Source organism: Dermatophagoides pteronyssinus, unplaced genomic scaffold (assembly GCF_027571235.1).
Source record: "Dermatophagoides pteronyssinus isolate colony J.1.1.1.1 unplaced genomic scaffold, Derpt_VIB-CSIC_2022.12 sq0010, whole genome shotgun sequence".
NCBI lineage: Eukaryota > Metazoa > Arthropoda > Arachnida > Sarcoptiformes > Pyroglyphidae > Dermatophagoides > Dermatophagoides pteronyssinus.
Window position 1 is genome coordinate 406,549 of NW_027461534.1, and position 15,059 is coordinate 421,607.

Here is a 15,059-nt window from a genome sequence, read left to right on the forward strand (position 1 = left end):
CAGATGGCGTTAAATGTTTTGGAATTGGGATTTTTTTTTTAATTTGTATGTCTCATCCGTATATACGAATTTGAATGATAATGTTTCCCTTGATCAACAATAGCAACAAGAATCGAAATACATTATGTTTCAAAGTATATGAATAGAAATTCATACAAGTCGAGTTGAGAATTTTCAAATGGAAATATTATTCCTTTTTTTTCTTTTCTTTTTTTATTTGTACTTTACCCACATAGTCTGAACGATGTCGACTACAACCGATTCCAAAATCAATGGAACCGAAAAAAATAGAGAAAAAAAAAGCGAGCTAGCTGAAATAAATGTGAGTGATAGTGACAGACAACACACACACGGAACACACTTACATTTTCCGTACCAAATAACAAAATCATTCATTCATTCATTCATTCTCTTAATATGGCTCCCAGAATCAAGCGCCCAAAATAATAATAATTTACATGATTCATCATTTGTAAAACATGGAATATTGGAATATTGTTCCATTTACTGTACTACTACTACTACTACTATTTTATCATTATTGTTGTTGTTGTTGTTTTTTTTCCCTCATTTTATTTTCGATCCAACAACCAACCGGTTAATCATATATATCATGGTCGGTAGGTTGTTGTTTAGTTCCTGGGTTCCAACAATACCGCTTCCTTTGTTATCGAAAATATTATTTGGTTTTTTGATGATGCGCCGTTTTTATCTTCTATCAACCATCCACTGTCTACTGATCCAGTTTAGTATAATTTTTTTTTTCGTTCGTTCGTCACCTAATTTTTCCAAAATGTTCCCGAAATAAAAAAAAAAACGTATAGTGTGTTTGTGTGTGTGAGTATTTCAATGGTAAAATCTATATGTAAGTGTGTGTGTATGTGTATATTATATATAAAAATTATCGTAAATAAATTGTTACAAGTGGAAAACAAAAACATTTCATAATATAATCATGATAGAATCGAATCAAAAGAAAAAGTTTCAAAACTACGGGATCATCTATTGAACACTGTTTTTTTTTCATTGATCATTTTTAATTCTGTTTGTTTGTTTATTTGTCCGAAAAATTAACATCATCCACTTATTCGTGTTGTTGTTGTTTTTGTTATTGTCGTTATCTTTTCAACTGCCTTTGTCCATTTGAATGTGATTTTATTATCAAATTCTGTTGATTTTGTTGTTGTTATGTATGAAATAAAATAAAATAAAACTCACACGTTTGTTTTTGGTAAAATTTCGCTGTTGTTGTTGATTCATTTGGTTCAATCAAACGATAGAAAAATATGTAATCCATTCAAACAAACACAAAAATCTTAGTCAATCAATTTACAATAACATCAATCAAATGAATCCATTATCCAATTAGGTGATATTTTTTTGTTTTGTTTGTTGTATCCACATGGATTGGATTCAAACGGTATGTTTTTGTTATATCTTTGCACCAAAAAAATACTATTATTTTTAAAATATTCTGGGTTCGCCCAATTCATTGTTGTTTTTTTTCTTTTGATTTTCATCTTTTCATCATACGATTCCAAAAACCAAAACCAAAATCAGGATTGCAACGATTCAAATTACAGTTTTAGTGAACCATTATCCGATACTGATTATATTGATGAAAAAAATTTGTCCAAACGTGAAGCTGAAAAACAAGCCTTAATACAACTAGAGAAAGCACAAGTATTCATCATTTGAACAAAAAACAATAGAAAAATAGGAAGCTAATGTTTTGTTTGTTATTATTATTATCCATATAGATAAAGCCTGTAGCGTTTGCTGTACGCACTAATGTTTCATTTGATTCAACTATTGAAGATACTTGTCCTGCCCCTGGTTATGGCCTTTCATTCAATGCAAATGAATTTCTTCATATTAAAGAGGTAGGTAGATAGTTATTTATGATTAAAATGACTGTTTTATATTTGTAAAATAATCATTTTTTAAAACAAAAAAACATTTATCTAAATAATAGAAATATAATAATGATTGGTGGATTGGACGTGTGGTTAAAGAAGGTACTAGAATCGGTTTTATACCAAGTCCAGTTAAATTGGAATTATTACGTACACAACAACAATCACATCATCATCATACACATAAAGGTCGTTCATTATTATTACATCGATTTAATTCATCATCAAAAATGGATGAACATTCACGATCCTCTGGAGGTTCGACACCAGGTCTCATAGAATTTAGATTTTTTTTCTTCTTTTTCTTTTTTTTGAAAAATGAAAATGAAAAAAAAGAATATTATTATAGTGACTGATTTGGATTAACATTTGATGATTTTTTTTCTGTTTTTATTGTTTTCCTTGTGCTCCTAATTTGAAACTTATAGATGATGATTCTAGAGGTAATAAATCAGCCGTTTCAACACCAACATCAAGAGAAAGACGAAAAACATTTTTCAAAAAGGTTATTCTATTTAAATTATTAACAACTATTCAGAATAATTGGATAATTTTTTTCACTATTAGGCCGAAAATATTCCACCATATGATGTTGTGCCTTCAATGAGACCAGTTGTATTGATTGGTCCATCATTAAAAGGTTATGAAGTAACTGATATGATGCAAAAAGCATTATTCGATTTTATTAAACATCGTTTTGAATCAAGAATCATTATAACACGTGTGAGTGCCGATATTTCACTTGCCAAACGTCCTTTAGTTAATTCAAATAAAAAAGCATTACTTGATCATGGTCGAATCAATTCAAGAGCATCAACAATATGTATGTTTTTTTTAAAATTTATTTCATTCCTGGATTAATGTTTAACCTTATGATTTGATTTTTTTTTCCAAAAAAATAGCCGATGTTCAAGCCGAAATCGAAAGAATATTTGAATTAGCTCGAACTATGCAATTAGTTGTACTTGATTGTGATACTATAAACCATCCTTCGCAATTATCAAAAACTTCATTAGCTCCAATCAATGTTTATTTAAAAATTTCATCAACAAAGGTATTATAAGATAATTTTTGATAATTTTTTCAAAACAAACGTGATTCCATTTATAATTCGATAGGTTTTACAACGTTTGATTAAATCACGTGGAAAATCTCAAAGTCGTAGTCTTAATGTACAGATTGTTGCTTCCGAAAAATTAGCTCAATGTCCATCGGTAAATTATTGGCTAATTTTTTATTCTTTCATTATTAACGTGATTTTTTTAAAGGAAATGTTTGATCTGGTGTTAGATGATAATCAATTGGAAGATGTTTGTGAACGATTAGCAGAATATTTAGAATCATATTGGCGTGCTACACATCCACCAATTGTAGCATCATCAGCTAAACGTGATACAATTTTAGCAACGAACATTGGAAAACGATCAATGAAACCAGTTGGAATTAATAAAAATCAAACACACCAACAACAACAACAACAACAACAATCGAGAGAAAATCATTTGATTGATAATGTAAATACTCATCAAACTAATCCTATAAACATAGTACAACAACAAAGATATCCACAAGATGAAACTAATCGAAATGATAATATAATGAATGATCAGATTCTACAACAATCACATCATTCTCATCATCATCAACAACAACAACAACAACAACAACAGCTTTACGGTGATCACGCACATGTGATGTATAATAATTATGATCAACAACAACAACAACAATTATATGATTATGATGATGATATTCAAGATATTGATCGATATCGACAACAACAACAACAACAACGTGGTCATCAATTTGATCAATATAATCCATATAATTCGGGTGATCCAAATATTGGTGGCGTTTCAACACAAATCATGCATTCACGCACATCAAGAGATTATCATCAACATCATCCACATCAACAACAACAACCTCATCCACAATCATCATCTCGAACATCATATACAAATTCTTATGTTAATAATCAAACATTAACAAATCCTTATTATGAGGATGAAATTTCTAACACCGGTATTGGCCTTCATCATGCCTGTTCTTCTTCATATCCACCACCACCACCACCACCAAATCATCAGTCACATCATCCATACAATTATACATCGGATCCATATACCGGAATCGTAAATGATCCAGATAATATTGATCCAAATGGTTCCGGTAATAATATAGTTTTAGATAGCCATTTGGAAAAAGAATATCGTGATCGTAGTGAATGGTTAGCTAGTGGTGTTGGTGCAAGTAATTATCGTCGACAACCAATACAACCATTAACATCACAAAGTTATACAGATAAATCAAGTTTTCATCAATATTATAGACCATATTTAAATTATAATCAAGGTGTTTCATATAGTTTTGATGAATCTGATTATAGTGGAATTAGTAGTGGAGGAAGACGGCCAAATAAAAGTGATAATAATGGTCATCATCAACAACAACAACAACAACAACAATTATATGGTAGTGGTGCTTATCGTGCCAATACAATCGAATCAATATCATATCCAAGTGGTAATAATGTTGGTGGTAATAACCGACAATCATCATCCGGTAATAATGATACATCAACAGCATCAATGGCCAATTATAATAGCTATCATTATTGAAAAAGAAATTTTTGATTCGAATGAAATTTTTGATTGTTTTTTTAAAAAAATGTTATAATTATACAAATTGAAAATACAAAATGAATGAAAATTCATTGTAATTCAAACAACAACAACAACAACAACAACAAAAAAGCCTCTAAATACACAAAATGTGTTATCATCAATGTATATAATATTCATTCATTCATTATAACCATTTGTCAACACCCATTAAAAAAAACAAAAGCAAAAGCAAATCTAAATTCTTCCGCATCATCATCACCATTATCCAATATAATTATTCTTGTTTAAAATTCAATCAATATATTTTTGTTTTGTTTTGTTTTGTTTGATTTCATTGTTTAATGGATTGTTTGTTTTCTTTTCCTTTTTTTTTCGTTTTCAAATTTCGATATTTATTGTTATAATTTGATTATTAAATAAATATCTTCATTTTTTTCTTTGTTTTGGTTTATCAAATTCACTGTTGGTTTTATATAGTAAATGAACAAACATCATTGTGATGGTACATTAAAACACACACACACCTACCGCCCTGTATTTTCAATATAGTCACACAACATTAATCAACACACACACACACACACAACATCTTATCTTATTGATTATCATTGTTTTCTTTTGTTTTTTGTGGTTCACATTTCATTTTATTTCGTTCATTCATTCATTCATTCATAAAGTCCATTTATAATGACATTTGTGAGAAATTTAAATATTCAAAAAAATTGTATAATTGATTGAAAATCAATTATCAAATAAGATAATTTACAATAACACACAAAAAAAAATTTGTTGTTGTTGTTGATGGTTAAAAATATTTAATAATATTCAACATTATAAATGATTTTAAAAATAAATTCTATTTACAAATTTTAATTTTTTTTTGGATTCGTTTTGCTGTTTTTTCGGTATCCCTCTCTATTGTAACCTCGTTGTTACACTTTGGCTGATTTTTTGATTTTTGTCTTGACAATGGTCTTTTTGTCAATGGTTATTATCATCGTTGTTGATGATGATGATGGCCACCAATTATCAATGCATAATTCGATGAATTTCTTTCAAACATTCAGAAAAAAAATGTCATACTCCATCTTTCTTTCTCTCATTTTTCATTGTTGCTTGACATAGTTGAAAAAAAATCTATGAAATAGTTGAATTCATTTCAAACAAACGAACAAAAGTAAAAAATAAAAACACGTTACGCTTCTTTGAATAACGGATTGGTTGTATGTTTGAATTTGGTTGAATTTATTTTTTCTTTTGGTTATTTCTTCTGGTTGCATAATACAATTTTAAAAGCAAAGAAAAAAAAGAGAGCCAATTGTAATAAACTGGGTGAATATTCAAAGGTATCACGGCAAAAAAGATCTTTCTGAAACAAACTGAAACGAAACTAACCAAACTTGATAAAAGAGAACATTTTTGAAGAAAAAAAACAAAAACAAAATCGACAAATATCGTTACACATGAAAGATTATGTTTGTATTTCTTACTTATTTCATTTTTTTCCATCAAAATTTCTATAGAGAAAGCAGAGAAGACAAGAGAAATAGAAGAAGAAGAAAAAAAATATATTAAGATTTATGAATTGTTTATTTGTCCAAAAAAAATGCATTTTTCATCATCATCATCATTATTTTTTCAATAATAACTGTGTGATTTGACAAACTGATTTACCTGAAAACAAATGATGATCGAATAATGAAAAGGAATTTTGAAAAATTGTTCACGATTCTATTGTTTTTTAAGAAGTTTGGTTGAAAGAATAAAATCCAAAAAGAAGAAACATGTCTCAAAACGATCATTATACGATTGAACGAAATTCAAGAAATCGTAATCGAAATCGTTTGAAAAATAGCCATATTTATACGGTTACACCGTTTCCATCATCATCATTATCATCAACATCAGCAGCAGCAGTAGCAGCAACGATACCACCGCCACATGTTCATTATCAATCTATGAATCTACCAGGTACATTGACATCTACAATTCATCAACAACAACAACAACATCCACAATTAATTGATATGAACAATATTATAACGGCTGGTGATCCAAATCAGAATACATTGATTATTCCACAACGACAACAATCGATACAGGATTTCAATCCTATCGAATTTATTGAACAACAAGAACAACAACAACAATTACGTTGGCATAAGAATGAATTCTGTACACCATGTAATTGTATGTGTTTTTTTATTGCATTCATTTTTCTTGTAACAGCATTAATGTCTGGTATTTATTATAATTGTAAGTTTTTTTTTTAATTAAAACAATTAGTATTTCAGTATTTATTTAATGATTTTTTGTTTGTTTGTTTACCTTCTTTTAATTAGTAAATTTTTTCGATGGTAAACATTTAAGAGGTTTGTAAAAGAGAATTAATTATGTATCAATATTTGTAATGAATTATCGTACATTATTTTTTTCCCCTTTTTATTAAAGAACGTGTATTTAAAGCAAAATTTGTTGTACGTAATCAGGATTTTCTTCTAAGTGAATTGGAAAATGTTGATTCAAATGAATTTCGTCAATTTTCAAATATGTTACAAAAACGTATTGATAATCTATTTCAACAAAGTATGATTAGTAGATCATTTGTTAAAACAGAAATAATTGCATTTGAACGAAAAAGAAATTCACCATCTGAAACAATTATACATTTAAATGTACATGTTTCAGCAGATAAATCATCAAATGTTGAAACATCAGATATTTATTTAATACTTGCTGAAGAAATTGTAAATAATCGATTAAAGATATTCGAAAATTTAATGGTTGATCATAATTCGATTGATGTACAAGAAAGACGTTGGCATCCATTTCATCGGATTGGTGGATCCGGCATAATGAATGGTGGTGGTGGTTCTGAAAAATATTCTATGGCTTCTGCATCGGGAAATCCATGGAATCATAAATCATTGTTTCCCGGTATGCTTGAAGGTTTACCAACGGATCCAATACCACCACCAAGAAAATGTGGCCGTATTGATCTTCAATATTGTCGTTTTTTACCATATAATCAAACATCATATCCAAATTTTTTTAATCATTGGAATTTAAGTTCAATTGAAGAAGAATTTATACAATTTAAAGAATTGATCGATTCTGAATGTTATTCATTATCAAAACATTTTATTTGTAATTTATTACAGCCTGAATGTAATGCTAATAATAATGATGATATGATTATATTACCATGTAGAAATTTTTGTCAAGAATTTTTGGATTCATGTCAAAAATGGTTACCTGAAAAATTATTGAAAAAAATTACATGTTCAAAATTTCCAAAAATGATAAGAAAATTTTCCAATGATAACAGTGTTGGTATTTTTGGTGATAATGATGATGATGATGATAGTGATGGAAACAATCAAAATGAAATCATCGGTATTTGGAATCATCAACGAAAGAAAAAATTATGTCATAATAAACCAAATTGTGCACAACAACTTCGTCTACAATCACAACATTATAAAATCTGTGACGGTATATTTGATTGTTTAGATGAAAGTGATGAATCAAATTGTACATATTGTTCAACGAATGATAATAATATAGAAAAATTTCATTGTGGTAATCGACAATGTATAACAATGAATCAAACATGTGACAATATACGTGATTGTCAAAATGGTGTGGATGAAATTAATTGTCTTCGATTAATGGTTACAACACCATCATCAAAATCAATTCATACAAAAAAATTAATTAAATGGACAACCATATCGATAATAAATGAAGGATATTTAGGTGCTATTTCAAAGGGTAAACATTCATTTGTATGTAGTGATCAACAACATTCAACAACAACAACAACAACAACATTCAATATGAATCAAACTCGAAATAATGATAATGGTAATAGTAATAATAATCATGGTTACTATAATTATGATAATCATACACCAATATTAGGACATAATATATGTGAGGAAAATTATTTCGAGTAAGTTAACCCTATTTTTTTTTTGAGTGAAAAAATGATAATCGATTAATTCTATAAAAAAAACGATTAATATCAATTTATTTTTGCTTTTCTTTCAACTAATCGAATGAATTTGTGTGTGAAATCAAAAAAAAAAAAAAAAAAATGAAGAAAATTGATACAAATTGAGAGCAAAATTTTGACACCGTCATTCAATTCGGACGATGAATCGATTAATTTTACACGATTTGTTCCTGGAACAACGTTACCATCACCGTAAGTAAAACAGAAACAAAAATATATTTTATTGATTGAAAACAAAAAAAGTTTTTCGTCTATTCGATTTTCTTATCATTTTTTATATTTTGATTTCTTTTTCTTTTTCTTTTCGTTTGTCGTCATTACATAAAATTACTGTAAACAACATTCACAAATAACAGCTATCCAATACAATGTAAAAGTAAACAAGTTTATTATATGCAATGTTCAAATGAAAAATGTGGCATTAATCATATACCAATCGATTCATTAACCATTGATAAAGATGTTGACATTATTGAAACAACAATCAATAATAATTTAACTGATGATGATGATGGACTAAAAAAATCCTATCCTGGATATTGGCCTTGGTATGCTAAAATTAACATTAATGGACATTATTATTGTGATGGTACATTGATCACATGGGATACAATTATTGCACAAACAATATGTTTTAATGGACAAATCGATCCAAAATTAATGATTAATAATAATAATAATAATAATAATATTACAATAATACTTGGTTCAGTTCGTTTAAGTACAAATAATATTGAATCAAAAGAATTTCGTGTAAGTTCAATTCAACAACAAATTATTGATGATAATAATTTAAATGAAAAACATCAACAACAACAACAACAACGAATAACGTTATTAAAATTAGAACAACGTATACAAATGAATAAATTGAATTTAATCAGGCCGATTTGTTTAACAAAAACTTCATATTCGACAAGTTCAAATTGGTGGTGGACAACTTCAAGCAATGCTGAAAGTTCACATAAATGTGTTATTGTTAAACTAAATTATGAACAAGATATGTTAAATCATCGACCCGTCAAAATTGTTAATATGGAACAATGTCGAAAATATTTATCATTAAAATATAATAATGATAATAATTATCTAAATCATCCATACGAATCGTTACAATCAAACTATTCATCTCAACATTCATCATCATCATCATCATCACCAATGTCAATGAATTTTTCGAAAGAATTAAATTTAAATGATAAACTATGTGTCAGATTTCGACGAAAAAAACAAAAACAACAACAACCATCATCATCATTAAAAACTGGTAATTATCATCCTGATGGTGGTGATGATTGGCTAATGAATAACGAACAACAACAACAAAATTTTCCAAATCATAATGGTCGTCATTTATATTGTCAAACAAAAAATCAATGGAATCTATTAGCATTTGAATATTATAGAATTTTCAACAACAAACAAATTGATAATGATAAGAATTTTATATTATTTCAAATAATACCAACTATTAGAATAATATAATTATATGATGTGAATGTTTCTTTTTTTTTCTTTGGCGTTGACCTAATTCAATTTAGATTCACTCATTTATTTTTCTCTGCCAATAATGATGATGATGATAATAATAATGTTAACCAAGGAACCAAGGGGAAAAAACTATTACATATTAAGATATTTTCCATTTGTGTATTTTCATTCATTCGCACACATACACAGACAAATACAAAATTAAAACCAAAATGTTTTAATTTACTTTTTACATTTAATTTTTGTAACAAAAATAATAATAATAATAATATCTTCAGGTTGCCAAATTAATAACTTTTTCGTTTTCATTTTTTGACAATGATGTTAATGATAATAAATTTGTTGAAAGAGAAATAGAATGGAAAAATAAAATTCTGGATAATTTTTTCATAAACAATTTTTTTCGTAAGTAAGTAAATTTAATTAATCATTAAATTTTTTCAACAAACATCATCAGAAGATTAAGAAAAAACACATTTTTGTTTGCTCGGTTTGTTTCTGTTCATTTCACACAAACTTCAAATGTTTTATATGAAAGGAAATATATTGGAAAAAGCCGGAAAATTGATAAAAACTTTTATCAATCGTTATGATGATGATGATAGTTGCCGTACCAAATAACGCTGAAACAAATATCCGAATATTGAGCAAAAACTTTTATACATCATTTAGAGAAATGAAATAAACCAGAAAAAATATGTTCATTTTCTCAATCATCCCTTCCATCATGATGATGATGATATTTACAAAGAAATATTTCTCTTAACAACAACAACAACAATAAACTTATTTGGTATCGTAAATGAAAAATATCTTTTCTTTCATTTCATTTTATTTTGGAATTTTATCAATCTTTCGTTGAAAATTCTATCCATGTACAATCGTTTAAGATGTTTTCTTTTTGTGCCTATTGGTTAATATTTCAATTTATAAACGTTTTTTCGTTGTTTTTAATTTCTCCATTTTTTTAAATTTTCATTTAACTGATACGGCATTTTTATCCCTCACTACTTTTTTGTTGAAAAATTCTGGGTTATAAAAAAAAATATGACAACAACATCATCAACAGGGATCAAAAACTACAATCGAAAGAGAATATATATACAGAGCCTAAATACAAATGAGCCTGAGATAATAATAATCTAAATAATACAAGCAAAATGAAAATAATAATAGAAAAAACAAATACGAAATGATCTCTCGGGTCATAAGATCGTTACTAAAAATTTTGTTGTTGTTGTTGTCGTTGTTTTAATGTTGTCCAAATAGGAATGGCAAACAAAATGAAGAAAAAAAACATTTAGATAAAGAATAACAACAACAACAAAAATTAAATGTTAAATGTTCATGTTCATGTTTGTTTTTTTCATTTTCATTTCATTCAGTTAACAAACAAACAAACAAACAGAAAAAGAAAAAGAAAAAGAAAAACAACTCACAAATTTAGCTTTTTTTTTAAAAAAAAAAACAAATGAACTTATGACTTTATAATTAACCGAGTAAACGGAATTCTACAGAATTTCAGTTTTTTCGGAGAAAAACTGAAAAAAACAAAATTTTCCTATATTCAATAATTGAATAGGCAAAAAATAGGGAGAGAGAAATTCTGTTCAAATTATAACATAATTATATCAACATACATCAGCTTTACATGCAACTTTTACAAGCAACTTTTACATGATTGAATATGATTGAAATTGACAGATTAATTTTTTGTTTGTTTGGTTGTTTGAAAAATATAAATTCTTTATATGTTAACATTCGAATCAAGAATTTGAAATGGAGAGAATATGCTTTGTATTATGATTTTATCCGGAATTTCCTTTATCGATCTTGAAGATATTTGTGCATCGATATAAAACAATAACAAGAATCCAAAACAGAATGAATAGATTCCGAAAGATTCATCTATCAAAATAACAATTGAAAATTTTTTTTTCGACAACATTGATTTACTTTTATAAACATTCTTCATTGATAAGTAGATAAATTGATCATGACGCCAAATGAAAGCTCATTCTCATTCATCCATTAAACGATAATAATATGATTTTCGACTTAAATTCAAACAAACAAACGGGGAAAATACATAAGCACAATATTTTTTGAAATCCAAAATTAGATTTGTCAATCGATTCTTTTCATTTAACATTGATGTTAATGTTTACAGTAAATGTGTTTTAAATCAGTCAAAAGGTATATATTTTTTTGAAATTCTGTCAAGCAAATATTTTTGGTTGCAAAAATCTAAAAATAAAATCCATAATGAAAAGAATAAATTTTTTGAGGAAGAAAAACTAACATATTTTCCAACCAGAAAAAAAAATCATTCAAAGTAATAATTTCTTGTTCATGTTTGGTGTAAAGTGAAAAAAAATCATTTCCATTAGAAATTGATCACAAAAAAAAGTAGCGAATTACAAAATTGATGAAATTGAAAAACGAAAAAAATTTCCAACTGCGAATATGAAATTCATTTTCGATTCAATATATTTTTGGTTGAAAAAGACCACGAATGTGGATTTATGTTTACAGAATTTTTTGTTGTTTGATGCATTTACATCATCATATCATCATGATGATAATAATAATAAAAATGATGTGTTTAAATCTGCCAATCAAACAACAACAACAAAATGTTTTCTCATCGAACGCATCATTTCATCAATTTGATTCAAAATCAACAATAATGCTACACATTTTGCAATTCATTTTTCACCATCACCACCATTGAGACCATCAAAAATCATCGAAAAATCATCATCATAATCAATAATATGATCACAACAACATAAACATTCGATCATAGATCGATCAATAGGTTGATTTCATTGTCGATCATCATTATATAATGATGATAATACAAAACAAAAAAAAATTATTATTATTATTAAAATCATTAAATATATTAGTTTTTCTGTTGTTCATATATTCCCCCCCCACAATTCAACCATTTTTTTCCACTCATTCACAATCCTCTTTACTGAATTTCATTTTCATCATCATCATCATCATTATTATTATTATTTGGAAGGAAAAAACAATCTAAATATTTCATCTTTGATGATTGAATTGGCTCTTGGCAACTATTTTCATTCTCTTTGCTCATTTCCGAATCCGTATCATTCAAAATGAAAATAATAATAATAATACTATATATATAGACTATATCATTGTTTACATAATTATCATTTTTTTATATTGGAAATTTGATTAAATAAAAACAAAACAAAAAAAAAAAATCCAATGTTGAATAAGTTGTTTTGGATGATTTTGTTTTTTCAATTATACACCAATATTTGTCAACTTTTTCAATTATAAATGATGATCAAGTGGTGACCAAGGAAAATCTTTTTTTTTTTTGTTCAAATCATGATACCGGGAAAATGAAATTGAAAATAAAAAAATCATAATTATATATGCTGACCTTTTGTCGAAAATTGTTCAATAATTGTTTGTTATTCATTATTGATTGTTTATTGAAAGCAAAAATGAATAACATAGAAACAGAAACAATTGACAAACAAACAGCAACGAAAATCAGATCAATTTAATCAAACCCCTCCTGGAATAATATTTTCTTTTCTCTGTTTATAACACACACACACACACACACCCATCAAATGAATAATTTGATTAAATATAAAAAAAAACGAACCGAACATTTCGAACGACAATACAATCATTGTATCTCAATTGATTTTCAATTTTCAAGTATTCTTAATCAGATCAAATTTTGTTTACCGTCTATCGTTTTAGAGTTTCTCATTTCAAATTTATTTATTTTCTCATCATCAGCATCATTTCTTTTACTTTCTTGATTCTCATTTTTTTTTTCATCATCATCATTATATTTCTATATGTGTATGTTATGTAAGGTTTTTTCTCTTTTTTCTCCATTTTATTTTTTTTTTTTCGACTGAATCGTTATTAAAGATCTTTGTTTTACTTTTTCAATTTTTTTTATTCTTCTTCTTCGATTATGATACGGTTTATTTTTCGTTGTTTTTTGGGGTTGATATGATGATGATTGTGTGTTTCCGCCCAGCCGAAAACAGAAAAAAAAACTGAACAAACAAGCAAAAACAAAACAAAACAAAAGAATGAATAGGAAAAAACAACAACAACAACAAACGAATTTCAACCCCGCTTTGAACATTTATATATGTAGAATATGATCGGTTCAAGTAAATATCAATCAACCATATCCTAATTCTTTCTTTTATTTCGTTTCATTTCATTTTTTTTTTTTTTCGTTTATTATTACATTTGTTACAGATAGGACAAACAAAGCAAAAGAAAAAATGAATTCAGTCTACAAATATTATAGAACATAGCGTTCTTTTTTTTCTCTGTTTCTGTTTCTTTGTTTGTTTGTTTCGGTTCCTTTCTGTGATATTAATGATGATAAAAAGCCATTTTTTTTTGATTGTTGTTACTGTTTGTTTTTTTTTTGATTTTTGTTACTTATAACCCAAATACGAAAAAAAACCTAATGCAACAACTATGTTGTATTTGATTGTTTGGATGTATACATTTCGATTTTATAACTAGATCCAATGCCGGTTTACAATAACGTAACATAGAGAAAGAGACAGAAATGAATGAATGAGGAAAATACCAGAAAAGAATATATATTGTAAGTTTCACAACGACAACAACAAAAAATCGAAAATGAAAAATCAATTGGGAAATCATAGCTAATCGATTGATTCGATATCAATTTCAACATCATCAACATTATCAACATTGTTGGTATTTTATTTAAGTTTTTTTTTTTTTTTTGGTTTGTTTCCACATTGTTTTGGTTTCATCATCATTATCATTGCATCAGCCATTGTAGACATTCTTTTCATTTAGATATTGTCTAGTTTTTGTTGTTGTTTTCGGGTTGTATTGAATTTTTCTTTCTTGTTTAATATTATTAATGACTATACAATTTAATCGGATAAAAGAAAAGAAAAGAAAAGAAAAGAGAAGAAAAGCATCAATCCAAGAATCGGAAAC

General features: G+C 27.0%; 2 protein-coding genes across 3 annotated transcripts; both read left to right on the forward strand.

Moving 5' to 3' along the window:
* Positions 1-559: 559 nt before the first annotated feature.
* Positions 560-4,999, forward strand: LOC113794373 (uncharacterized). 2 transcript variants are annotated; one of them, XM_027344495.2, is made up of 9 exons: positions 560-1,420; positions 1,561-1,683; positions 1,761-1,883; positions 1,976-2,174; positions 2,345-2,421; positions 2,484-2,739; positions 2,819-2,970; positions 3,035-3,130; positions 3,185-4,999. In XM_027344495.2, exons 1-9 carry the CDS (start codon positions 1,403-1,405, stop codon positions 4,535-4,537), a joined length of 2,397 nt encoding a protein of 798 aa, XP_027200296.1. In that variant the 5' UTR covers positions 560-1,402; the 3' UTR covers positions 4,538-4,999. The 2 variants fall into 2 exon arrangements, with proteins under 2 accessions (XP_027200296.1, XP_027200295.1); XM_027344494.2 differs by having other exon boundaries at positions 562-1,420; positions 1,976-2,186.
* Positions 5,000-6,153: 1,154 nt separating this feature from the next.
* On the forward strand, positions 6,154-10,339 carry LOC113794372 (uncharacterized). The gene is made up of 5 exons (XM_027344493.2): positions 6,154-6,799; positions 6,886-6,915; positions 6,995-8,498; positions 8,649-8,753; positions 8,918-10,339. The coding sequence occupies exons 1-5, from the start codon at positions 6,328-6,330 to the stop codon at positions 10,044-10,046; spliced, it is 3,240 nt and encodes a 1,079-aa protein (XP_027200294.1). The 5' UTR covers positions 6,154-6,327; the 3' UTR covers positions 10,047-10,339.
* Positions 10,340-15,059: the final 4,720 nt, after the last annotated feature.